Genomic DNA, 26,504 nt, shown 5'->3' with positions numbered 1-26,504 from the left:
CTGTATATATGAATATTCTGCCAAATATTTAAAAAAAAAATAGACCCTGCAAATGCACCATGGCCATTTTAACATCCCTTCCTGGTAAGGCTCAAATCTGAATTTATTGTGTATCTCTCTGTTTTGCTTTTGTTTCCCCAATCCCCCCCGCTACCTTTTTTGTTAAAGCATGACTCATAATGTTTACTTGATATAAGAAAATGTAGATGAAAATTTGCAGAGTCTGGGGAATGTTTTTTCCTCTAAAGAGAGCTAATTTTTCCTCTAGAACTTCTGATCTTGTCAAGGCTTAGTTTTAGACACAGAATTGTTCTCATTGAGAGTGCTGGTTTAATGCTCTCTGCTCTATAGATTGGTACTGGAAATACCTTATTTCTTCTTCATCTTGCAGTTTTACTAAGCTTAGCACAGTTCTGTAGGTATTGATGCCAAGTAAATAATAGCTGTTGGAAATTTTTCTTGCTTTATATTGTGTTTAATAGTTAAAAATTATTTCATATATATAATTACCATCTATCAAAGAAGTTAAATAGCTCTAAGCCTTATTTTTATCTCCTGGAGTAAATTCAGGTGTTTGGTACATCATAAGAGATCTCTGAAAGCCATAGGAATGTAGGGTTGGTGCTAGCCACTTTAAATTGCTGCTTCTCTTCCTCTTCTTCCTCCTCCTCCTCCTTTTCCTCCTCCTCTTCTTCCTCCTCTTCCCCCTCCTTCCTCTTCTTCTCCTCCTCTTGTTCTTTTTAGTTATACATGACAGTAGAATCTATTTTGACATATTTATATAAACATGGAATATATCTTATTCTAATTAGGATCTCAGTCTTGTGGATATACATGATGTTGAGGTTTTAAGTTCTTTTAAGTAAGCCTAAAATCAAACACAATTTTTCTCCTCTTTGAATTGTGTTTATTGGAAAGATTTCATAGAAATGAAAATTCTTATCAGCATCTCTCGTTTTAATCTCTAGGAAGATGAAGTCCTCAGTACATTCTGAAGAGGATGATTTTGTTCCAGAACTGCATAGAAATGTTCACCCTCGAGAGCGGCCCGATTGGGAAGAAACACTTAGTGCAATGGTAAATCAGTTTTATACATATGTACACTGTACTTATACAAGTAAAAGGAAGTGGGGAAGCATACTCACAGAAGAAAGTGCAGTTTTTTTTTTGCTTGTTTATTCAGGAAATACTTTTTGAACAAATACTTGAATCAAGTAAAAGGAACTGGGGAAGTATACTCACAGAAGAAAGTGCAATTTTGGGGGGCTTGTTTATTTGTTCAGGAAATACTTTTTGAACAAATACTTGAATCCAGGCACTGCTCTAGATTCTGGGGAGAATAATAGGGTTATAGAGTGGTAGGATATAGTGTGAAAGAATATTGCTGGTTACATAGGTGGCCACAGATTGCCTCTATGGGGAAGTAAGATTTGAGCAGAGGCCTGAAGGATGTAATGAAGTAAGTACTGTGTTATTTGGGATCACATCATTTTAAGCAGTGGAAGAACAAGTTTAAGACTATGACATAGGATTAAAAAATAAGATGGAAGAAACACAAGTAACACAGTGTAACTGAAATTGAATGCTTCAGGGTAAGAAGAGGAGGAGATGAAGTTGAAGAAATGGTTTAAGTAGGTAGAAAGCAGATCCCGTGGTTTCTTGCAGTCCACTGATAAGGACTTCGTTGTGTATGCAGGATTTTAGTCAGTTTTCATGAAACCATAACCAAAATACCTGACAAGAACATCTTAAAGGAGGAAAAGTTTATTTGGGACTCATGCTTTCAGTCACTAGGCTGCTGACTCCATTGCTTTGTGCCCAAGTTAAGGTAGCACATTGCGGAGGAAGGGCCTAGGAAAGGAGAGCTGCTCAGTTCCTGTGGGATCAGGAAGCAGAGAGGGAAGAGGCTGTAGGGAAGATGCACCCTTCCAGGGCATGCTGCTAGTGGCCCATTTCCTCTAGTCACATCCCACCTGCCTATAGTTACTACCAAGTCCATTCAAACTAGAATGGACTGACTAGGTTACAGCTCTTATAGTACAATCGTTTGAACTCTGAATATTCCTTCAGTAACACCAAAGCTTTGGGAGGATACCTCATATCAAAAGTGTAACATTGAGTGAGATGGAAGCTACTGAGGATTTTGGGGTGAGGAGTAACATGATCTGGCTTGAAATTTTAAAGGAAATCTTAGTTTGCATTAAGTTCAGGGAGCAAAAGAAGAAGTAAGGAGACCACTTAGAAAAGTTGTTATCATAGGAGTGCAGAGTTGGTAACTTGAATCAGGATGGTAGTAAATATAGTTAGAGTTGTTTATTAGATTCTGCATATATTTTAATGGATAAAAACGTGAGCAAAGAAATATGAGATAAATAGATGTCAAGGATGACTTCAATTTTTTTTTTGTTCTTATTAGAAGAATGGAATGTACATTTACTGAGTTGCTAGAAAAGTGGTTTTGTTGAAGACTTTTTGAAAAAGTCAACAGTGTTATTCCACAAGATATGTTTGAGCTATCTGTTTAATTTCTTAAAACTTTTTGTGATTTAGGTTTATTATTATTATTATTAATTTTTTTTTGTGGGAGAAGACATTTTACATAATTTTAGGTCAAAGTTAGTATCTCTGTCATCAAAATTTAATGTAAATGTTCATCTATCATGCTGATCTAAGAGACTTTTTATATTTCAATTTCTTTTCATTATGATAGGTTCTATAAATACTGATATCAGGTCATAAGCATATGATTTTAATTGAGCATTTTCATCACTTGGAAGGTATCTGTAGGGTTCTGTTTGAGTCTCTTCTTTGTATTTACCTTTTTTGCATTAATCACTTCCAATTGAAGGTTAAATGAAAACTCCTTGATTGAACTATTAACTGGAGTTTGCAATATTAAAATTTATTTTGTACTTGCACTGTGGTCTGAAAAATCCTACTGTGTCTGTAGTTAAGGTTGAAAAATATAATCACTGCAAATTTGTATGGGAATGAAAATTCTCCCTTCTTATTTTAACATTTGATAGCTTGGCAAGTATGTACAGTAGCTTGTGATTACTTATAATTCTAAGAATACTACTTGTCATTCAGATAACTTGATCACAGTATTTCTTATATATAAGCTATGTTTTACCCTGCAATTTTAGGTTAAGTTCAGTGGGAAATATAAAATCTGTAGCAAAAACTAGTTACCAATGCACTTTAGTGTTCAGTAGTAGAAGTTAAAAATATGTCAAATTAAGCATTCATCTGCTCCACACAGATTTTTATCAAAATTAGTAATAATGTATCTTAGTAGATTTCAGTTCATGTTACACTGAATTCATGTTTTTTTCATGTTGTTTGTGAGTGTTCTCTTCTGTAGATGTACCATGTTCATAGGGGGCTAACTCTTCAACCACTTCACACTTAGCATTGCCTCCTCACTAACAACTGAACCTATTAAGAGTCAATGAAAACCATTTTAAATCATTTACCCTGTTTTTCTAGTTGGCTATTGATGTTACTACCAATGTTCTCAACCTTTTGAATAACTACTCTCACCAAAAGATTTATATCGTTAAACCAGTTTGTTTTTTCTGGATACATTTCTTTGACTACTGCTATAAAACATAATTCACCATTGGTAAATGGCTTTCCTTGCTTGACGATGAAATGTGTTACTTAGAAATTTGCTTAGGTTATAATGTTATCATTTGGTGCTTTTGTGAAGAATTCTGCATGGTGATGTACTCTGTTTTAGAATTTTAAAAATTTTTCTGAGTGTTACTTTCCTCTGAGTGGAGAATATTGTGATGAGTGCATAGTTTAGTAACGTTGATGTATCTATCTTCTATTCTTTTAGCATTCCTGGAATGTCACTTCATAATAAATACAGTGCTTTATCATCTAATTTGATAACAGGATAATTGATATTACTCTGTTCATTACAAGTGTGACATTCAAATTCCACTTATCTCTTCTTATTTTTACATGATGTGTTTGTATTATTAATTTTTTAAAATGTGGTACAGCAATACATGTGGAAACTGAAACATTCAGTTATGATTTAATACTGCAGTTTATAGTGTGTCAGGCAGCAGTGTAAATTAATGAGAATGACACATATGGTCTTTTTTGCACCTACTCATCTTTCTTATTATAGCATGAAAGTGGCCATAAATATACATTAAAAAATGAGCGTGACTGTGTTCCAATAAAACTTTATTTATGGGTACTTGATATTTGAGTTTCATGTAATTTTCACCTGCCACAAGATACTCATTCTTCTTTTGATCCCCCCCCCAAAACATTTGAAAATGTAAAACTACTTTTAGCTTAGGGCTTTATGATGAGGACAGGAGGTCGGCTGTATTGCCCTAGTTATTTGGTCTCTTCTTTGTCATACATTGTAACTTAAGAGATAGGCTTAAATTGAAAGGCTTCCCTAAACCTTCTAGGGAGAAATTAGTTTTATTTTTCTTCTCATACTATGCTGTTCATATCTGTAATATAATACTTAACTCATTGTATTAGTATAATTAATCATGAATTTGTCCATCTTCCCACTGGCCCTTTGGGGAATGGTAGAGATCATTTTGTATTCATTTTATTTGGTTAAAAAGAGGATATAACCATGTCTTTTATACAAATATAGAATGAATACATGCCAAAGATATTTAACTCGTTAATTAATGAAGGAATCATTCAGGTGTTAAAACTGGTTCAGAGATCTAGAGCACCTTTTATAGATCTATGTGCTAAAATACATGCAAATGGATGCAAAACTGGTCAGTTCTGATGAAAATAATTTGCATTTCTTATGTATAGAAATTACTTGGGTTATTTTTATCAGTTTTCTATAGTTCAACTTCCATCTCCACAGAGTTGTAAATAGTCAAAAGACAAACAAAATCCCATAACCCTTATTGATTCAGGTAATCCCGAAGCTGCCACCATTCCATGAAAGGATAGTCAGAATATTTTTTGCCCATTTAAACATATTTCACAATTTTTCTCTATAAATTTTATAACCTCTGCCAAATACACTGAATGAAAAGAAACTTCACATTATTTTTTATTTGGTGGTTTGTTCTCTTGTATTAAAATGCATGCAGTATGTGATATTGTTGAATTCCATACTGATTTATCTAAAGCAGCTATAGAAATTATTGTTTATATCAAGTTTTAATGCCTTGTTATCTTCTTATTTTTACATTGCAATTTCTTCATGTGTAAGCTCCTTGAGGAGCTGTCATCCTTCTTTCATTAAAGAAAAGAAGAATCACAATCAATAAAGAAAGCATTCTCAGGTTACAGAAAGTGTACAGGAAAGGATATAAATGAGATTATAAAGCACTATTTTACTAACATATCTCTAGAAAGTTATGTTCATTTTAAACACTAAGTAATAGCAGAGAAAGTTTGGGACCATTCTGTGAATAATAACAAGTGAAATATCACTTTGAGAGAGAAATTAATTCTTTTTAAAAATATTTTTTTTGTTATACATGGGCACATATCTTTATTTTGTTTATTTATTTATTATGTGGTGCTGAGGATCAAACCCAGTGCCTCACATATGTGAGGCAAGCGCTTTGTCTCCGAGCCACAAGCCCAGCCCAAGAAATTATTTTTTATTTGGTGGTTTGTTTTTATTTATTTATTATGTGGTGCTGAGGATCAAACCCAGTGCCTCACATATGTGAGGCAAGTGCTCTGTCTCTGAGCCACAACCCCAGCCCAAGAAATTCATTATTAAGAGAAACTCACATAAAATGTTTCCCCAAAACAACTCCATGCAGCTATTTTTTGAGTGTAGCAAAGTTGGGCGTGGTGGGGCATGCCTGTAATCCCAGCTGTTTAGGAAGTTGAGGCAAGAGGTTCTCCAATTCAAAGCCAGCCTCAGCAACTTATTGAGGCCCTAATTTACTCAATGAGACCCTGTCTCTAAATAAAATACAAAAAAGGGCTGGGGATGTGGCTCAGTGGTAAGTGCCCCTGGATTTATTCCCCAGTACCAAATAAATAAATAAATACATAGGACTTAAACGTCAAATTTTTACTGCTTTGTATGTTGCAGCTAGAACATTAGTTTTTTTAAAAAAAATATACGTTATTAAAAGAGAACTAGAAAATTTGAATTTTAAGAGTGTAAGGAATTTTATATACAACGATATTAAAAATCAAAACAGCAATAAAATCCTAAAATAGGGCTCTGCCCTTTTGTGGTTTATGATTAGGTATTCTTCATAAATCTGTAATCAAATAAGTATTTTAAGAAATCTAAGCCGGTGTAGTGCTGTGTGTCTGTAGTTTCATCTATTCCTGAGGCTGAGGCAGGAGGAACACTTGAATCCAGAAGTCTGGGCCAACCAGGGCAAAATAATGAGAACCTGTTTCTTAAAACAACCCCCCCACCCCCAAGAAACAAACAATAAAGAAATCTAATAAAAACTTGTGGAGTTTTTCTAAATTACTAAAAGTAAATTATTTTCAACTATTTAATATTGAAGTCATTCAGTAAGTACATAGTAGGATTTTTTTTTTTTTTTAAGTATCAGGGACTAAACCCAGTCAACCACTGAACCATATCCCTAGCCTTTTTTTTTTTTAAATTAAAAAAAATTTTTTTTAAGACAGGGTCTCACATCACAGGATCTTTTAAATAAATAGTAACATAAAAAAATCTGAAAAGTATATGTGTCTAAGGCTCTTTCACGTTTTGATCATTTTAGGGCCATCATATTGGTGTTTCTGTATTCATTTTATTTTTAATATTGAAAATGGTTTAGTAAAGACTGAGTTGCATGATATGTGTATGCATTGGTGTTTCTTAATATGTATGGAAACTGAAATGCTATTCAGTTAGGATTTAATAGTGTAGTTTGTGGTGTGATAAGCAGTGTGAATTGATGTGAGTGCTTTTCAATGTTCTCAGAATGGATCCTGCTAATTTAAAAAAAAAATTTTTTTTGGTTCAGTGCAGTTTCCTTTTTTTCATCATTAAATTTAGTATGTGGTTAGAGTTCAGGTCTAAAACCCAGTCATGTTTGAGCACATAAAGTTATTGATAAATGGTTCTGGCTGAAAATATTTAGTATGCTAATAACTGGAGTCATGAAAACAAGTGATAAAATTTAAACTTCCAGATTATCAAAAATTTTTTTAAAGTATGGAAATTGCCACTGCTCAGCTTTGTCAACTCTGTTTATACCCTGCGAGTGCTTTCCCCTACCACATATATGCATATGCCCATACTCAAACTCAGTTACTTCTGAAGATTACCTCCTGAAGATTTTCAACCCTGCTTCTCTTATTTCCTCCTCAACTGGTGTCTGTACTCTATCTGTATGCTTCCTCTCTCCCAGTTCTTTGCTGTTATTGCTATGCAGATGATGTCCATATTCATCATATTCTTAGTTCTAGCCCCATGAGCATTCATTTACAGTAGAGGATTTGTAGCAACCATGAACTACAGATTTTCACTGATCTCATCTCTGCTCTTCCCTGGAATGAGTCTCCTTATTTAACTTTACAGTTAAAATTTTTGTTTTCTCAAATGTGCCAAGCATTCTTTCCCATCAGGGCTTTTGTATTTGTGTTCCTTTGCCTAGAAAATGCTTTCCCCATATTATCTGTAAGGCTTGTTCTCTCACTTCTAGTGGGTCTCTGTTCAGATATTAAGTGCTGCCTTTACTTACCATCAAACGAACTAATAACCTGCCCTTCTTTCTCTTTCATACTCTGCTCTAATTTTCTCCATAGTATTTACACATACTGAATATTTATATGATTATTAGCTTTCTCATTAAGTTACAAGCTCCATCAGGACAGAGACTATCATGTCTGGTTGGTTACTGCTTTCATCTCTGTGACTGTCACAGTAAATTATCAGCAAATATTTGTTGAATAAGTGAAATTTTCATTCTTTATACAGATTGAAGACTTCATTTTCCTTGAAAAATGCCTTGTCTTTTCCTGCTTCTTTATTTCATTTGTTGGACATTAATATGAGCTTTTTAATTTCTTTTCCTTTTATTTTTTTTGACAAAAGTGAGGCAATTTGTACATTTTTCTCAGATTGTCACAAGTGGCCATTTGTATTTGGCCACTTCCCACTGTATTGCTTATGGCCAAAAGAGGAACTAAAGTTGATAGAACATGGATTATTTCTTCCTGGATAATCTTGAAGAAATATTGTGTTTATTGCTCTTTGGACAGATAAGTGTCCACACTCTATAATACTTAGATTGATTTATTCTATCATCAACTTATAAAAACATTAAGTTCCGCCTTTACTTACCATCTTAAACGAACTAATAACCTGCCCTTCTTTCTCTTTCATACTCTGCTCTAATTTTCTGCTCTAATTTGGAGTTTGCATAAAAGAAAAAAATCTTTGCAAATGTTCTGAAAATGAGGATCTTTAGCATTTTTATTATAGTGTGATGTGTAATAGTGTATTTTTGATTGATGGGTGATTTTTTTTAATATTGATTTTTTTTAGTTGTAGTTGGACACATAACCTTTATTTCACTTATTTATTTTTATGTGGTACTGAGGATTGAACCCAGAGTCTCGCACCTGCGAGGTGAGGGCTCTACTGCTGACCCCAATCCCAGCCCCTTGATGGGTGATTTTTAATTCAGAGGAATTGATGATGTTTATCATTTTACAGTCTATGAAAGCTGAATGTTTTATGTACTGTTGCTTTGTGAATAGTCACAAATGCAATCATTGCTTAATAATCAAAGTCTGGGTTTTGGATATTTGCCAGTACACTCAAAGCTGTTCAGTAAACAACTACAAACCTTCCTCTACCCCATCCTCTTCCATGGTGCATCCTGTGCTGGATGAAGATTGTGGAAATTCTCTGGTGTGAATCAAGTAGTGCTGATTATTGAAAATAATTAATGCAATATTGAGAGTTCTAGAGTATATATAAGTGAATTGAATGAAATTGCTAATTTTACAGGTCAAAAGTTTTGGAAATTATGGTTCCATACAATTAAGCCTAAAATCTGTTGAACTGTTGAACCAGTGCTTAAACTTATTGTCAATTAGAGAGAAAACTACATTTCACATATTATGCTATATAAGGCTTAAGTGAGCTGCATGTTACATGTATGAGAGAATTCATTGTATAGCTTTAAATTTTTAAAAAAATCTTTGTGTTTTTAGTTGAACATGGACACAATACCTTTGTTTTACTTATTTATTTTATGTGGTGCCAAGGATCAAACCCAGTGCTTCATGTGTGCAAGGCAAGTGCTCTACCGCCAAGCCACAGCCACAGCCCCTAAATTTTTTTTTTTAAACTTACAAAATATTCAAGGAAAAAAACTGTATAAAATATACGGTTGGAGGAATATTGCTTCTTATAAGTCTTGAGCAACATGGGTTAGATTAGAATCTCACTATTTCTTTAATAGAAATTTTGCCAATTAACCATCTCATTCATTTGAGGTTCTTACTTTTTCTGTTCGTACTTTTATTTCAGAATTTATATTTTATAGTATATGAGTATTATGCAGATTTTATTAATAGATCTAGTGTATAAAATTATGCAGTTGTAAAAACTGATCAGCATCATTTTCTAGCAGCATTGAAGACTGACAGTAATCTGCCTTAATAAAGTACCTATAAAGATAATGGTACACTATCTTAAATTTTTCTAGGAACCTTTCTATAAAATGTGTGATAAAAATTGTCGCGACCCCTCGCCAGCAAGGGAAAACACGACACAGGATTCTTCTTTCAGCAGTTTATTCAGGCCTTGATTCATGTATCATCTTCTAGCGACCCGCCGCCGAGCGCCCAAGCACAGCCTAATAAAGCCTCCCGCATACCAATCCTAAGCTGCCACGTGGATCTTTCTCATAGGGTGGTAAGGGATTGCGCGCCAATTCTCCATAAAAGGAGTTGTTTATCACAGGCCACAGTGGAAGCCGGCGCCATCTTCTAATGGCGGCCATGGTCTAATTAGAACGGCTCACCACAAAAAATCACAGGCATTATTGGAACCAAATATCTTCGGAACACATGGAATTCTTTAATGATCAGGGCAAATGGGAATGAGGTGAAAAAAAGGATGAATTTCAATTATAGAAAAAGTATTTCTGTATAATTTAAAAGTTTTACTAGTTGGGCACAGTGGCATATAATCCTAGCAGCCCAGGAAGCTAAGACAGGAGGATTGCAAGTTCAAAGCCAGCCTTAGCAGTTTAACAAGGCTCTAAGCAACATAGTGAGATGAGACCCTATCTCAAAATAAAACAAACAAACAAAAACAAAAAGGTTATTGATGTGGCTCAGTGTTGAGCCTCCTGAGTTCAATCACCAATATCCCTCCACCCCAAAAAGGTTTTGCTAATAATGTAAGTGTGTTAATTTTTGGTTGGTAATCTAGCTATTATAGTCTAGCAGAGAAGCTATAGTAATCATACTAACGGTGCTTACTAATAAGTTTTCCCAAATTATTTTAAGCATTGCTTCTGAATAATTTTTCCCCTGTTGTTAATTGGTCTCTGTGAGGAGATATTTTCTAGTAGAAGTAAACCTGAAGATAACTCTTTTACTGTAAAAGAGCTAGTTTTATAATCCCTTTTAGAAATCATATTTGTTAGTTTCTTTTACTCTGATCTTCTTACCTTTTGTTCCCAGTCAAAACAGAATTGGATAGGAATAACTATGTAGTTAACGTATGGGTATTTTGTATACTTTCTGAATTATTCAGTGATTTAAATCTACCTGTCCCCCTCTTTGATTCCTATTTCTGGTTTTTAGCATTTCTACATTGGTGATCCTGAGTAACTCATTGGAGGATGTATTCCTGGGCCCAGTCTGTAGTGCACAGACATTAAAACAAGAAATATACCCCTCTTTGCCACCATTTTTTAGTGCAGAGATCTTGAGTTAAATTACTATCTTGTTATCAAGTGTGATGTAGGTCAATAATGATGAAAAAATATGTCACAAAGATATTCTTTAAGGTTCATTGTAGTGATACTGTTACTTATAATAATAATATAGGTTTAGGAAATTTATCTTTTCTATGGTATTGAGATCATTATTATTAAAATTTTTCCCCATTTGTCTCTTTCTTGGTAAGGAAGGAGTTGACACTTAGAGCAATTATAATTTAAAAGTTTCTATAAACATAGGTCATGTCAGAGATTCCTTGATGTGTTTCCTGTGGTTAAACTGGTTGAGCATAGAAATGGGTGGGCCTGTCATCTTTTCGTGATAGCATAGATTTTGTATAAAAACTTCACTTATCTGGTTGATCCTGTGTATGTGTGCAGTTCTGTGAATATAAAGACAGCTCATACATTTTTTTTCCTGTTGCTGTTTATTGTGTTTTGGTAGTTTAAGAGACCAGAAAATTCCCTGTATCTTTACATTCTAGGCAGAAATGTCCCTTTTCATCATAATTATCAAGAATCATATTGTATATCACTAGTCTTAAAATGCTTTGCCCTCTGTCAAATGTTGAATACAAGTGATACAGATAATGCAATAAATGAAATTTGAATCTGCTGAAGAGAATAAAAGTGAAAAGTGTCCAAAAGTCATCATTTTCTCCCTCTGGCTTATTTTAAGATGTTCTTTGCTAGTGTTATATACGAAGATGACTTTGAGTATGACTTTCCCCATGCATATTGTAATGGGGCTTTCTGTTCCTTGAAGGACAGGACTTTCCTGGACCACTGTGGTAGTAGTATATTTTTAAATTGATTTAGGTGTCCTTTGTGAATGGTTATTCCAGGATGTTATTGTCGATTTTCTGTAGCAATTTCAGATCCCTCTTAAAAAAAGTTCTTATTTTGGAGAGAGAGAGAGAGAGAATGTGTGTGTGTGTGTGTGTGTGTGTGTGTGTGTGTGTGTGTAAAATGTATATATGTTATTTGGCTACTATTCCTTATCAAAATATGAGGGTATTTTATATAAATTAACCTGTGTTATATATGTAACTATTTCTTCAGGTTTTAGTAATGAATGTCACGGATCTGGGGTTGGCATTTTCTGCCATCCTGATCTGTTTTCTACTGACAGAAGCTGATCTCTACGTTTCTGATTTAAATCCTTATATTTCTGAATTTCTTGTCAGTGGACTTATGGTGAGGTTTGGCAAATAGGAGGTGCTGGTGGAAGAGGAGGGTAGGAAGAGGAGATTTCTCCTTCTCTTTTTCTGATTTGAGAAAAAGAGTTTCCAGGGTGGTTCTGGTTTCCTCAACTTACTGATAATTTGGCTCAGTGATTAACAAAAAATCTCTCTTACTATTTAACATGAATACATTTTATTATGGAAACTTTTTTATTCTTGTTCTTTTTAAATTGACTATAAATGTGAATATGCAATTTTGCATATTGGAGTTATATAGATTTATCTAATCTCATTTATGACAAGTTGTTAGGCGTATACAAATAGTTTCTGTAAGGTAATCTGCAAAGGAAAAGCTTGCTTGCTTTTTCTTTCTTTTCTCTTCCCTTTCCTCTTTCTTTAGCTCTGCTTCTTTTTAAATTATTATTTGTTCAAAACATTACAAAGCTCTTGACATATCGTATTTCATACATTTGATTCAAGTGGATTATGAACTCCCATTTTTACCCCGTATACATATTGCAGAATCACATCGGTTACACATCCACTTTTTTACATACTGCCATACTAGTGTATGTTGTATTCTGCTGCCTTTCCTATCCTCTACTATCTAGCTCTGCTTCTTAATCAAAACAAACATATAGAATATGCAGAAAAGTGAAAAAGAGTCACCCATATAATTCCATTTCGTACAGTGATGGCATTACATTGGTATATTTCCTTTAAGGCTTCTTACAATGCAGAGTTTTAAAGATATATAAGCATGTTTTTCTTACATAGATGTCTTCAAATTGTTAATTTTCTTTGTTTATATTACTTGTTGATATATACCCTTTTTCCATATGTCTGGGAATATGATTTTTTTTTTTTGGTGGTGCTACAGGGTATTGAACCCAGAGATGCTCTACCACTTAGCTATATCTGCAGCCTCATTTATTTTTTATTTCAAGATAGGTCTCATTAAGTTGTTCATGCTAGCCTTGTACTTGTGAATCCTTCTGCCTCAGCCTCCAGAGTAGCTAGAATTACCTGTGTGTTGGAATACAGACATGTTATGAGTGGTAAATATGATTTTTTATGATTGGAGCAATGTACAGTTTTGTATATCCTTCTTTTCTACTTATAAGCATTCTACCTTATTATTAAGGTGCTGTAATACAGAGAGAACTGAGTATTCTTTGTGCATCATGGAACATGACATACATAGGTAAAAGGAGTCAGTGGATTCACTGGAAGGAAGAGATTTCTTGAGAAGACTGGCTGTGGACATAGTATAACGTCACCTTAGAAAGGGGAATAGAAAATTATATTTCCATTGAGAAGAGAATTCTGCTTTCCTCCCCTTAAAGGATAAGAACAATTGTATTGAGAATTGCAAAGTGAGATAGAACAGCTTATAGTTTGTATGTTTAGAATACAGAGTTGTAAGGGAGAGAGGAAAGTTGGCTGATATACTGAGTCAGATCTGGATCCTTTGCACTGGTGACCTATCCCTATCCCACCTGCAGAATCTGCACTTTCTTCCAGGTTTTGCCTTCAAATGTGAGCAGCTATATCTCTGCAGGAGGTTTGGGAGCATGAAGTCAGTACATTCAGTGGCGTGCTGGAGGCAAGAGCTTCCAAGGTGTGGCATCATGGTCCTGGGAAAAGAGTTCTGATTGCGTGAGAGGTAAAGGCGCATGCAAAGCCTCAGATCACTCAGGAATTCCTATGGTTTTAGAGGTCCACCTTGATAATACATGTTTTCTGTTGCTATATAAGAAATTACAAATTCAGGGGCTAAAAACAATACCTGTTTAGTATCTCTGTAGTCTGTCCAGGCTGAACTGGGTTCTTGCCTCAGGGTCTCATAAGGCAAAAATTAAAATTGTCCACTGGATTGGGTTTTCGTTCGAAGGTCTGTGGAAGGATCTGCTTCCTGCATCATTCAGGTGGTGAATGTAGTTCCTTGTGATTGAAGGTCTGAGATGCCTGTTTCTTTGCTGGCTCTCAGTGGTGACCCATTCTTTGCTCCTCGTGGTGTCCAAAATTTCTGCTCATATGGCCCTCTCTGTCCTCAAAGTCAGTAGCAACCCCTCATGCTTTAGATCTTTGACTTTCTTTTCTGTTAACTGGCTGGAGAAAACTGTGCTTTTGAAGTTTTGAAGTGTGATTAGAGTAGGTCCACCCAGGTAAATTTTGTATTATAAGAGATTTAAATTACATGTGTAGAAACACTTCACAGTAATACCTTGATTGATTGTATAACGGGGCCTGGGAGAGAATATGATTTAGAATTTTACCGATGAGTGTTGTATATTTTTTCTGATTTTTAGGCTTCATAATATATCTATATTATGTGTTGACATTTGTTGGTAGAAATTAGAGAGACTCTAGACACTTTAGATTCACTAATAATCCATGAAACTGATTGCTCAGAAGAGGTGGGGGAACTAATTTATGTAAGCAGTGTATTGTTGTTGATATTAAATGAAAACAGTAATAAACATTTAATGATTATAAAACACCATGTAAAATAGGACATTTACTTTCTGTTCCTTTAACTAATAGGATCCTGAATTTGTTATATATTTTTCAATTTGATGAATTTCTTTATGATGAGGTTTACTTTTTCTTTTTACTATTATCTTGCATGGAATTACTCAGAGTATGGAGATCTCCAAATTATTTGCCCAAAGGATTTAATAATTCTTATTTTAATCATAAATGTTTAGTGTCTTTTGTGCCATATCTTTTCAGTCTTAGAAGTTGTTAGTCTCATGTTTTGATAAGGGAAAAATATCTCTCATTGTTCTATTTTTTCACTTTTTAATTTCATTATCTTTGAATAGTTTACGTGTCTACATTAGACATAATAGTTTAGTGATAAAAATTCAATTTAATTCAAATACTATGACTAATATACTATGTAAATCAGTATTTCTTTCTTGGTCTCTGTTGTCTCAACCGTGAAATGGCTGAATCACATGTCTTGCAGCCCTGTGATTATTCATTAACCATGCCACATACCCCATTTTTCCCCCTTAGTTAAAAATCTGTAATGCTTGCTGTTCTGTTAATACTTGTCAATATGGAGTTTATAGTACTTTTTAAATTTTTTTCCCCTTTTTTAGTTGTAGATGGACACAATAGCTTTATTTTATTTATTTATTTTTATGTGGTGCCAGGGATTGAACCCAGTGCTTCACATATGCCAGGCAAGCACTCTACCACAACCCTGGCTCTGAGTTTATAGTAATTTGAAGGAGGTAGTCATATATGTAAATAATATGGAGGGGCTGAGGACTGTGGGGGTACTGATAGTAGAGGTTGCCAGCTTTCTGGTTCTGTATCAGAACACCAAGCATTAGATTATTGCTATATTACTTTGTAGTTACCCAGTCAGTGTCAGTGCTTTACTTGAATATGGGATCAAGTGAATAAGCAATTGGAGAGATTCTTTGAAGATCTGTACTAGTGGAGGAATGGTCGGATTTGGGGAGCATGGTAAGGGTTAGAGAACTGTATAAAATACTGCCAATTCCTTTTTCTGGAACTTTTCCATTTCAAATTATGTTTTCTTGAAATGGATGAAATTGTCTCTATGTGGTTTAACTTGTTTATAGGGGAAAAAAAAATGCTTCCCTTGTTATAGATGCCATATTTTTCAAGATTGCGGTAGTTTTTCACTGTAGGAATATAATTTTGGCTTATATTAAGATTGTGGTATTCTTTCAGATCTCGTTACCTAGATTCTTGTCAAAATGTACTCCCTACCACTATCCTTATGTAACGAAGTTTTGAAAGTAAATTGAGGACTTTAATTTTTATTCTCAATGAACTTCACATTCATTTTAGTTTGACTTTGCAGCTTATTAAAATCTCTTTGAATTCTATTACTCATGATATTAGTATTTAGTATCCCTTTCAGTTTTCTTCTCTATGCCATATATTTTTGTCTTTCATAAAAATATGAGAAAGTTAGGGATGAAAGAGCCCTGTGACTTGCCACCTTCTTCCTGTTGTATGTTAGTTTGCAGTAGTTAAACACTTATTTAACAATCTTTGGTATTTAATGAGCTTTCAATTTAACTGTATTAATGCTGAACTCTCATGTATAGGTATATTACAGAGGACTCACTTACAGGCCTTACTATAATCAAGATTCAGTACCTCATGCATTTGTCACTTCTGTTATTCTAGCTACTTTATTTAAACATACACATGCACACACACATAGGCACACAATAGATATGAGTAAGGGCTTCAACTTAATTTGTTTGATTTTATATTTGTGTCTCTTATTTGGAAAACCTTAGATTTTAGTGACATTAAACAACTCCTTGTTTACTTTAATTTTTTAATTTTTTTTAATAATTTCAAAATAATGCCAATAATACCGAAGACAGTTTGTTTCATCTCCAGGCTATATCATGTTAGGGATATATCCTAGAGATGAAAGTAAGGCCAGTACTCTGCCTTACTGACATTTGAGGTAATTACTTTCTGGGTACATAAGCCACTAAATTATAAATAGGTTCATTAGTTTTATTTGGTTTATTATTTTTAGGGACTGTTCTTTTTTTCCATTTTTATTTTATTTAAATTTACAAACATTTAAGACATTTTCATGGCCCCCAAATCTGACCTTCAAAATAAAGCTTTTTGAATAAGATTATTCAGGCCTACCTTATCTTCTAGGCCTATCTCTTTCTTTGCTTCCAGGTTAACATTTTAAATTAGTGTTTGCCTTATCTTCCCTTTAAAAAAAATAACAGAACAGATTTTTTTTTAATTTCCTCTTTCTTTTTTTCTTTTTGGTCTGTGCTAGGAATTGAACCTAGAGCCTAGTGCATACTAGGTAGACACTTCACCACTGAACTAGGCCCTCAGACCCTTGTATTTAGTCTCTTTTAAAGGTTAACCTGGTCAAGACTATTCCATAGCAATAGACTGAAATCTTCCTCATTTATTTTATAGTTTTGACTATTCCATTGTGTAGATGTAGATGCAGCATCTGTATTCAACTGCTCCTTTATTGATGGACAGCTATGTTATTCCCATTCTTCTAGTTAGTAGAAATAGTCCTGTGGAAAATAGCTTTACATATCTGACATTTTGTACTTTTGCTAATATAAGAAGACATTGATAAACAAAAGAAAACAAAACACCAGCATTATTTTGGTAGGATTTGAGACAGCAGAGGTAAATGTTTTTAATTTACCATTCTTAACCAAAAGTCTTGCTAGACATTCTTTTTTTTTTTTAATTTGTACTTTTTAGATATACATGACAGTAGAGTGATTTATACATACAGGGAGTATAAATTCCTGTTCATGATGTGGAGTTACACTGGTTGAGTATTCATATATGGACATAGGAAAGTTATGTCTGATTCATTCTGATGTCTTTCTTGTTTCCACCCCTCCTCCTTTCCCTTCATTCCTCTTTATCTAATCCTATGAACTTCTGTTCTTCCCTCTCCTATCCCCTTTATTGTGTGTTAGCATCTGCATTGTCACAGAGAAAATCCGGCCTTTGGTTTTATGGGATTGGCTTATTTCACTTAGCACGATAGTCTTTAGTTCCATTCATTTACCAGCAAATGCCTTAATTTCATTCTTCTTTATAGCTGAGTAATATGCCATTGTGTATATATACCACATTTTCTTTATCCATTCATCTATTGTAGGGCAACTAGTTTGGTTCCGTAATTTTTGCTAGACATTCTTATGAACAGATATACTGAGTTTTTTCAGATAATTTATCTTATCTATTATAATTATTTGATGTTTTTCCCCCATTAATTTTAATTATAACTAAGGTTGAATGATAATAATAGATTTTCTGTTCTTAAATTGTCCTTGAATTTGTGGAACATTGAATTTGGTTATAAGTTTTTTTTAATAAAATGATGAATTTGGTTTGCTATTTTATTTAGGATATTTTATGCATCTTCATTTAGTAATTCAGCCTGTGATTTTCTACTCTCATGCTGTTGTGTTTTTTCTCATTTAATTTTTTCATTTACTTTTTTACAGATGTATTCCTTACATACAGAGAAGTCACAAATCCTGTATGTATAACTTGTTGAATTTTGCTTATGTTTTCTTCTTATATGACCATCACCAGGAGTTAAACAAAGAACTTTCCTTGAAATTCAGAAAGCTATCTTTAATGCCTCCTAGCCAATTAATACCTTTCCTGTCACAGATAACCATGCTCGTAAATATGGTGTCCTAAAAATGTACAATTTGTGTATAGATTCTGTTATGTATATAATAGAATTTCATTTTGGGTTTGGAGTTCCTGTGGTGGTTATTTATCTTCAAGCATTGTTTCATATTCTTGATGGCTATTAAAATATTCCCTTACAGATGTGCTCATTCAGATCTTACCTTTTTCTTTCGTTGGGTTGTCAGTTTTTTTTTAAAAAAATAAGCTATCATCTGATATTTGTGTTTTCAGTTTCTTCTTCTAGACTCTCATTTGTCTTTTCATGAGGTTAATGACTTCATTTAATAAACAAAAATTCTTAGCTTTAGTAAAATACAGTTTATTAATATACTTTTTTGATCATGGTTTATTTTTTTATGTATGTACATTTAAGAAATCTATATGGGTGCTGGTGTTGTAGCTCAGTGGAAGAGTGCTTCCTAGCATATGTGAGGTGCACCGAGTTCAATTCTCAGCACCACATATAAGTAAATAAAAACAAAGGTTTGTGAACAACTAAATAAAAATTGTGTGTGTGTATGTGTGTGTGTGTATAAAGGAATTTATGTGTACCCCAGTGTTATTAAGGTATTTTCTAGGAAAACAGTTTCACCTTTCACCTCTGATCTGATGTGTATAAGGTGAGGGTGGGACAAGATTCATTTTTTTTCCATATAGAAATCTGATTGACTTAGTGCATTTACTGAAATAACTGTCTTTTTTTCCCTGACAATTGTAGTGATTTCTTTTTTCATAAATTAAATAACCACATTATTGATTTCCACATATTGAATTTTCTCTTAATTGGTCCCTTTGTCTAGATTTAGGCCAAAACTCAACTATCTTAATTATTATAATTTTATAGCAAATCTTGACATCTGGTAGAGAAAGTTTTCCAACTTTGCTCTGTCTTTTGATATATTTATGTGATTTCCCCCTACATTTCCATATAAATTTTTAGAATGAGTGTGCCAATTTCACTGATGAATCTGTATATAATTTTGAAGGAGAATTGATTCTCTGACATAATTGCATTTTCCAATCTATGCTAGTCAGGTGTGTGTGTGTGTGTGTGTGTGTGTGTGTGTGAGTGTGTGTGTGTTCATTTAGAGTTTTTAAAATTTTTGAACAACACTTGAAATTTTTAGTGAATAGGTCTATTTTACTTGTTCAGACTGCTGTTACAAAATACCTTATACTAGGCAGTTTATAAATAACAAAACTTTATTGGTCACAGTTCAGGAGACTGGCAAGTCCAAGATCCAGGTAATAGCAGATTTGAAGTGTGATGGGGCCTGTTTCTTATAGACGGTGCATTTTATGTGTCCTCACATGGTAGAAGGAGCCAAGGGGATCCCCAAATTCTCTTGTTTAAGGACTGCATTCATGAATGCAGAATGCTTATGATCTGATTACTTCCTAAAGGCCTTATCTCTTTGTAAAAAACCGTTACCTCAGAATTAGGTTTCACTGTGTGAATTTTGGGGGGACGCACACATTTGCACCACAGCAAGGTCTTTCATAATTGTTTTTACATAATATTTCTTGTTATTTGATATTTTCTTCAATTCTGTTGTAACTGATTTTGTTGTAAAATTTTATTTTTTGCTTGTTTGTTGATATCATATAGAAATGTACTTCATTTTTGTATATTACCTTATGTTTACTGACCTCAACATATTATTTAATTATATGAGTTTGTAATTTCTTTTGTATTTTATGTGTGCCTAATCTTTAGTTTCTTTCAATTTCCTGATTGTGTTAGCTAAGCACTCCAAAATAATGTTGGTTAGATGTGGCAGTTATGTGCATCCTTCTCTTTTTCTGAATTGAGACAAAACTTTTAAGTATTCTGTCATTAAGTATGATAGAACTTCAGTGTTATTTTTTTTTCTTTTTTCTTTTGGTACCAGAGATTGAACCCAGGGTTGCTCAACAACTGAGCCACATCTCAGACCATTTCTAAAATTTTGTTTGTTTGAATCAGGGTCTCACTAAGTTGCTGAGGCTGGTTTTGAATTTGCACTCCTCCTGCGTCAGCCTCCCTAGCTACTGGGATTACAAGTGTGAGCCACTGTGCCTGGCCCTTTAAATTTTTTTTTTTTTAATAATCACATGAAGGTTGTTCTCTCCTTGTTTTAGTATGCTGATTTTTTATTTTTTCAGGAAGAGTGTTTGAAATTTTTTGTGTTTTCTGTTTCAGATATAAACATATGTTTATTTTTTCCCTTTTGGTTAATGTGAAAAGCTACATTGATTTGTTGTTAGATGTGAAACCAACCTTGCATTTCTGGTATAATCTGTTTGGTCATGGTGTTTTATCTTTTTTATATATTGTGGTGTCAATTTGCTAACTTTTCATATTCTACTTAAAATTTTTTTACACCTAAAGTGGAATATAGAAACTTACTGCTATCTAAGTCCTATTATCTACCTCTTTTATGTTATTGTTTTTATATCAGTGGTGTTATAATTTTTGCATTCAACCAGCACATATATTTTAAAGGCTTTAAGATTATTAGTCTCTTACAATTACCTAATTATTTACCACTTCTCTTGCTCTTCCTGCATATCAGAAGGTTCAAGTTTTACTTTACCCAAAATATTATTTTCTTTCTACCCAAAGAACTTTTTTTAGTATTTTCTTTTTAAATATTTTTTTTATAGTACATGGACATAATACCTTTATTTTATTTATTTTTATGTGGTTCTAAGGATCGAACCCAGTGCCTCACACATGCTAGGCAAGTGCTCAGACAACTGAGCTATAGCCCCAGCCCTGTATTTTATTTTTAGAGGCAATCTATTGAGGACAGATTCTTCTATTTCTTATTCTGAGTATGTACTTCATTTCTGAAGGATATTTTCTCTTGATTCAGTTTTCTGAATTCAGTTTTCTCTCAGCATTTTACAGATGCTCTACTGTTTTCTAGTCGTGGTTTGTGATGTGAAATCCATGATCATTTATGTCTTTACTATCCTGTAGATATGATGTGTTGTGTTTCTGGGTGTTTTTATGATACTTCCTTTTTATTTGATTTTCAACAGCTTGATTATGATGTTTGAGTTCATTTTTTTCTTGCTAATCTTCTCAAACCTGTATATATATATCTTTCAACAAATTTGTGTTTTTAGGAATTATTTCTTCAGAAGTTTTTTCCTGTACCCATGTGTCTCTTCTCACTTTTAGAGACTTCAAAAATATGAATGTTAGATTGTTTCCTATTGTTCCATAGATATTTGTAAGTCTGTTCATATTTTAAAATCTTTTAGAAAATTTTAACTGTCGGTTCTTCTGGTTGGATAATTTCATTTTGTCTATTGTCAGGTTCACAGACTCCTTTTCTCTGCTCAGTTTTGCAGTTGAGTCATGACCATATTTTTATTTATATTTTTCATTTCTAAAAACTTCATTTGGTGTTTATGGATAGTTTTTATTTTTCCTAAGAGTATTTTATATTTTCGTCTTTTTTTGCTTTCAATACCTAATGCAGCAAGTCTATGATATCTGTTTGATATCTTTGTCTGCAAATGCCTTAATTTCATTCTTTGTATTTTCATTATCTTTGTCTGACTAGTCCAATATCTGTTTTATCTCAAATTTAGCATTTCTCAGTTGTCTTTTCCTTTGGCAGTTGCTCATTTTTTTTTGTTTCTTTTTGGTATTGCTAATAAATTTAGATTGTGAATTAGTCCATTTTTGTTACTATAGTGAAATAACGGAGGCAGGCTAAGTTTAAAAAGAAAAGAGGTTTATTTAGCTCACAATTTTGGATGCTAAAGGTTCAAATAGCATGACACAGAGATTGGCTAGGATTCTCCCTTGACTGCATTACCTCATGGCATATGGCAATTGTGAGTGCACATGTGGGAGAAGAGATGATATTTGTAACAAAGGAAGCCAAAGAGGTTGGGGTCCCATAGTCTTTTCTAAGGATGCTCATAGATGCTCCCATGATCTATGATCTTCCCTCTAGACTCCACCTCATAAAGGTTCCATTCTACCTCTATACCACCAAATTGAGGACTAAGTTCTCAGACATGAACCTTGTGTGACACACCACATCCAAACCATAGCAGAATATGTTGTGGATATTCTGATATTATGTTGTAAGACTTTGATTTCTATAGAAATACTCTGGGGGAATATTAACTTGTTTTACTGAGCATCAGCCTAGTTAGGTTCAGATTTGAAGTTTCATCTGGATATTTTTAAATGGTAGTACTGTAGTTTGGGTGTTGATTGTCCTCCAAAGGCAAATGTGTTGAAGGTTTACCTCCTAGCATATGACACTGTTAGGATGTGGTAGAAACTTCAAGAGATACATGTGGCCTAATGGGAGGAAGTTAGGTCATTAGGGGCTGTGTCCTTGAAGGGGATATTGGGACCCCAGCCTGTTTTTTCTTTCTTTGTTTTCTAGCCATCATGAGGTAAGCAGCTTCCTCCACCATATGTTCCCACCATGATGCTCCCCCCTACCACAGGCCTAAAAGCAATAGGTCCAATCAGCCATGGACTGAAACCTCTGGAATCATGAGGCAAAATAATACTTTCCTCCTTAAAATTATATTATCTTGGGCATTTTGTCATAGTAACAAAACAGACTAACACAGTGGTTTCAACATTAATTCAGTTTTATACTGCTTGTTGTGGTCTTATCAAGCTCTTTCTTGGTGGGGATTTTGCACACATTCTTTCGCTCCCTAAGGTTACTTTTCTGATTTCTCTGGCTGGAAAGATGGGGTTTTCCCTCTTGCACTGTACATATTTTTTACTGTCAAGTCTATGAGAGGAGATTAAATAAATACCAATAGTTGACCCTACAGTAATATAACAGGGTCCTCTTTCATTGTTTCTCTGTTCTGAAGAGTGGCCACAGACACTGATACATTGTGGTTCTGGTTCTAATCTGTTCTGGTGCTAGTCTAGATGAAAAGAAAGAGGGGAAAACCTTCTTGTCTGTTTTCCAACACTCAAGGCCATTTTTTTTAGACCATTGGCCAGAAAGTTGAGTGTCCCTAAGAATTTTGCTGACCATGTCTGCAACCCTTATTCCTTTGCAGACTGTCCTTGGGTCAATTCTGGAAAGTAATGGTGGTGGTGGTAGGGGCATCCAGTAATCGTAATAGTAATAGTATAGTGGGGGAGGCACCTAGGAAACACATTGTCTTTGTATTAAGCACACTGTCCTTCCTTCAAGGTTTGACTTTGCTCCCCAACACATCTGATTTATTTATTTTAGAGTTTGCAGGTAGTTGTGTGTTTTTATTTTATTTCATATTTTTTCCTCCAGTTTTTAGTTGTAGTCGGTGTAACAGCCTTTTTGAAATAAACTTTTCTGGATATAGAATTCTTTGCTGACAAGTTTTGAAAAGTACTTGAAAGAACTCAGTTCATCTCTTCTTCTTTTTATTCCCCTTAACATAATTTTTTATGTGAATAAGATTCTCTCTCTTATAAGTGGTTTTTAGTCATCTGATTATGATATATATAGTTTGATTTTGTAAATGTTAATTATACTTTGAATTTACTGAGTTTTCTGGATCATTGTGTTTATAATTTTCATGAAATTCATAATAATTCCATTATTTCCCCCAATATATATCTTTGTGTTCCTTTTTTCCTTCAGTGCACCCAGCATTCTCCCCTACCCTCTTTTTTTTTTTTTTTTTTCATTTTTGCCTTCGGTTACACATATTAATACTATCATTGTAGATATTGTATTTCCATCTTTAGTAATCCCACTAATTTTAGAATAATTTTCTTTCTTCATTATGTTTGTTTTCTCTTTCCCATTAATGAGTATATTGAACATACTAAGTGTTTCAACATTTTTTATGCTAGTTTCAATACTTTTGTTATTTGTGGGTCTTTTCTTAGTTAATGGATTTCTTCTTGATTATGCTTTTTATTGGCTAGATTTCTTAGGCTTTTCTTTATTATTAACTGATAGCTCAGAAAACACTCTCAGTCCAAATTTTGTCCAAATGAGAGTTTTTTTTTATTTAGCTAGCTGGTGACTGCTCCCCTGCAGGACCTGAATTGTCTTTGCCAGGAACAGCTCTGGGTCTGAGTTTCATGGGGTTTATAAAGGGGGAAAAAAAACCCTCATCCTTGAAAATGTAGGTGCAAGCAAGCAAGCAGGATACAAGGGCTGAAAGAGCAGTTAGCAGAGCGAAAAGACACAAGCACATTTGTGAGCATATGAAGTCCAAAAAAATAATTTTTAACATCTTAGAAAGAGCTTAACATTATTTTCTGTAACACTTATCACATAATTCTATTATCCTACTTATTAATATCTCATAACCTATGTTCTATAATTTATAATCTATAATCTGTATTGATTAATCTCAGACCGTAACATTCTTGTGTATAAGGAATGGAAAGTTATTTGAGGTTAATTCTGTGGGGGTATCCTTTATAGCCTAGTCCTAAGTTCTGTAGAGTTTTAAAGTGTAGCCTGGATTCCAGTGGAGGCTATACTTTCAATTGCTTTCTTTTTGGATTATGGACCTTGGCTATAGTTGGAGGTTCTTGCTAGCCAACAGCTTGGGTAAACATGGAGTTGACTTAAAGGCATTTATTTTCTTCTAAGGAACATGGTCTCTCATGTCTTCTCTGTATTCAGATTGAACCTTAGTGTTTTCAACAGTTGGCTTATATATTGTATACAGCTTTTCTTTTTCTTGTGGTTCTGGGGTTTGAACCCAGGTCCTTGCACATGGTAGGCAAGCACTCTAGCACTGAGCCATGTCCCAGCCCTTTTCTGCTTGTTTTAAGTGGAGATTTTAGGCTAGTACTAGTTGGTACAGTCTTTTTGGTGGTTTTGACACCTGGGGATACCTGGTAATAAAATAGGTTAGAAAACATACTTTTTCCCCCCAGTAAAGTAAGTGAACTAATCTTCCCCTACTTCTTGATGACCTATATACTACTACCCACATGAAGATATAAAACATTGTTTAGCAGTCCACAAGATTTCCTTATACTCTCATTAGTTGGATGTAACACTGTTCTTCTTTGTGGAATAATTTACCTATTCTTCTCCTCCTCCTCCTCTTTCCTTCTCTTCCTCCTTCTCCTTCATCGTCATCACCGTCTTCTTTTTCTTTTTTGTTTTTTGTATTTCTGGGAATCAAACCCAAGATCTTGTGTATGCTAGGCAAACACTCAACCAAAAAACTATCCCAACCCATCCTATTCTTGAATTTTGCATAAATGTAATAATATGAGATTATGAAAATTTTCCCGTCTGTTTTTGTCATCATCATCATCATGATAGATACATATATATACATAAATTTGTGTGTATGTAAATATATATGTGTGTATGTATATATATATGTATATGTATGTATACATACATATATTGTCGCGACTTCTTGCCCGCAAGGAAGACGCAACACTCAGGAATCTTCTTTCAGCAGTTTATTTCAGGCCCTTGATAGTTCTTCTTCTCTCTCTCGGATGCCCCTCCCAGCCTTAATAAAGCATCTCAAGCCCCAATGCAAAGCAGCCACGTGGAGCTTTCTCATAGGGTGATGAAAAGTCATGCGCCAACTCTCCCAAATAAGGAGTTGTTTGTCACAGACCACAGCGGAGCCAGCGCCATCTTGTAATGGCGACCATAATTTGCATAAACGGCAGAAGCGGCTCACCACAGTTCCCCCTTTCTATTTTCTTAAAACAATACAGGCGAGAGTAGAGGTCCTATCCCACTGTGCAGAAGTGGCTGCATAGTATGGCTCAGTCTTAAGGAGGGCCCTTCCCCAGATCCGAGACCATATCAGCCGACGCCTTTTTTCATGGGGCGGGGAGTGGACGCGTCTAACCTGCATGCAATAGGACATGCTCTCCTTGAGGTCCACGTCAAGGATCACTCAAGTGCAGTGCTTTGCCTCGCATCCTGTATCGTGGCGATGGTGGACGAAGGGGGATAACTGAGGCTGAACTGTGGCTGTTTATAACGACAAACAATTTGACAGCACCCTGAAAGAAAGGCACGGACTTTAAGACGATAGAAAAGCACTAGTGTGGAAACCCATCTGCGTGCAATGGCAGTAAGATCGGCAGAGTGCAAGGGCTTTCCAACACTAAGAGAATAACAAGGAAGGTCATGTCGATCCCAGTGCAATGTTATAATAACTTGGGGTGCAACGACCATGACAAAGGTTTACTGTTTAAGATGCGCAAGCCAGACTTGAGGCTAGTTGCCATTTT

At 34.3% G+C, this 26,504-nt stretch overlaps 1 protein-coding gene across 6 annotated transcripts in view; it reads left to right on the top strand.

The window, feature by feature from the left end:
* The window catches only part of Arhgap32 (Rho GTPase activating protein 32), a 296,976-nt gene that overhangs the window by 129,082 nt on the left and 141,390 nt on the right, over window positions 1-26,504 (top strand). For all 6 annotated transcript variants that reach the window (XM_048796188.1, XM_048796187.1, XM_048796185.1 and 3 more), the window contains one exon: window positions 969-1,077. In XM_048796188.1, the coding sequence (XP_048652145.1) occupies window positions 973-1,077 (105 nt within the window). In that variant the 5' untranslated portion in view covers window positions 969-972. The remainder of the gene's footprint in view (window positions 1-968; window positions 1,078-26,504) is intronic.

This window comes from Marmota marmota, unplaced genomic scaffold (assembly GCF_001458135.2).
Source record: "Marmota marmota marmota unplaced genomic scaffold, marMar, whole genome shotgun sequence".
NCBI classification, from domain to species: Eukaryota; Metazoa; Chordata; class Mammalia; order Rodentia; family Sciuridae; genus Marmota; species Marmota marmota.
Note: the sequence above shows the minus strand (reverse complement) of the source record. Positions and strands in the feature narration are given on the sequence as shown.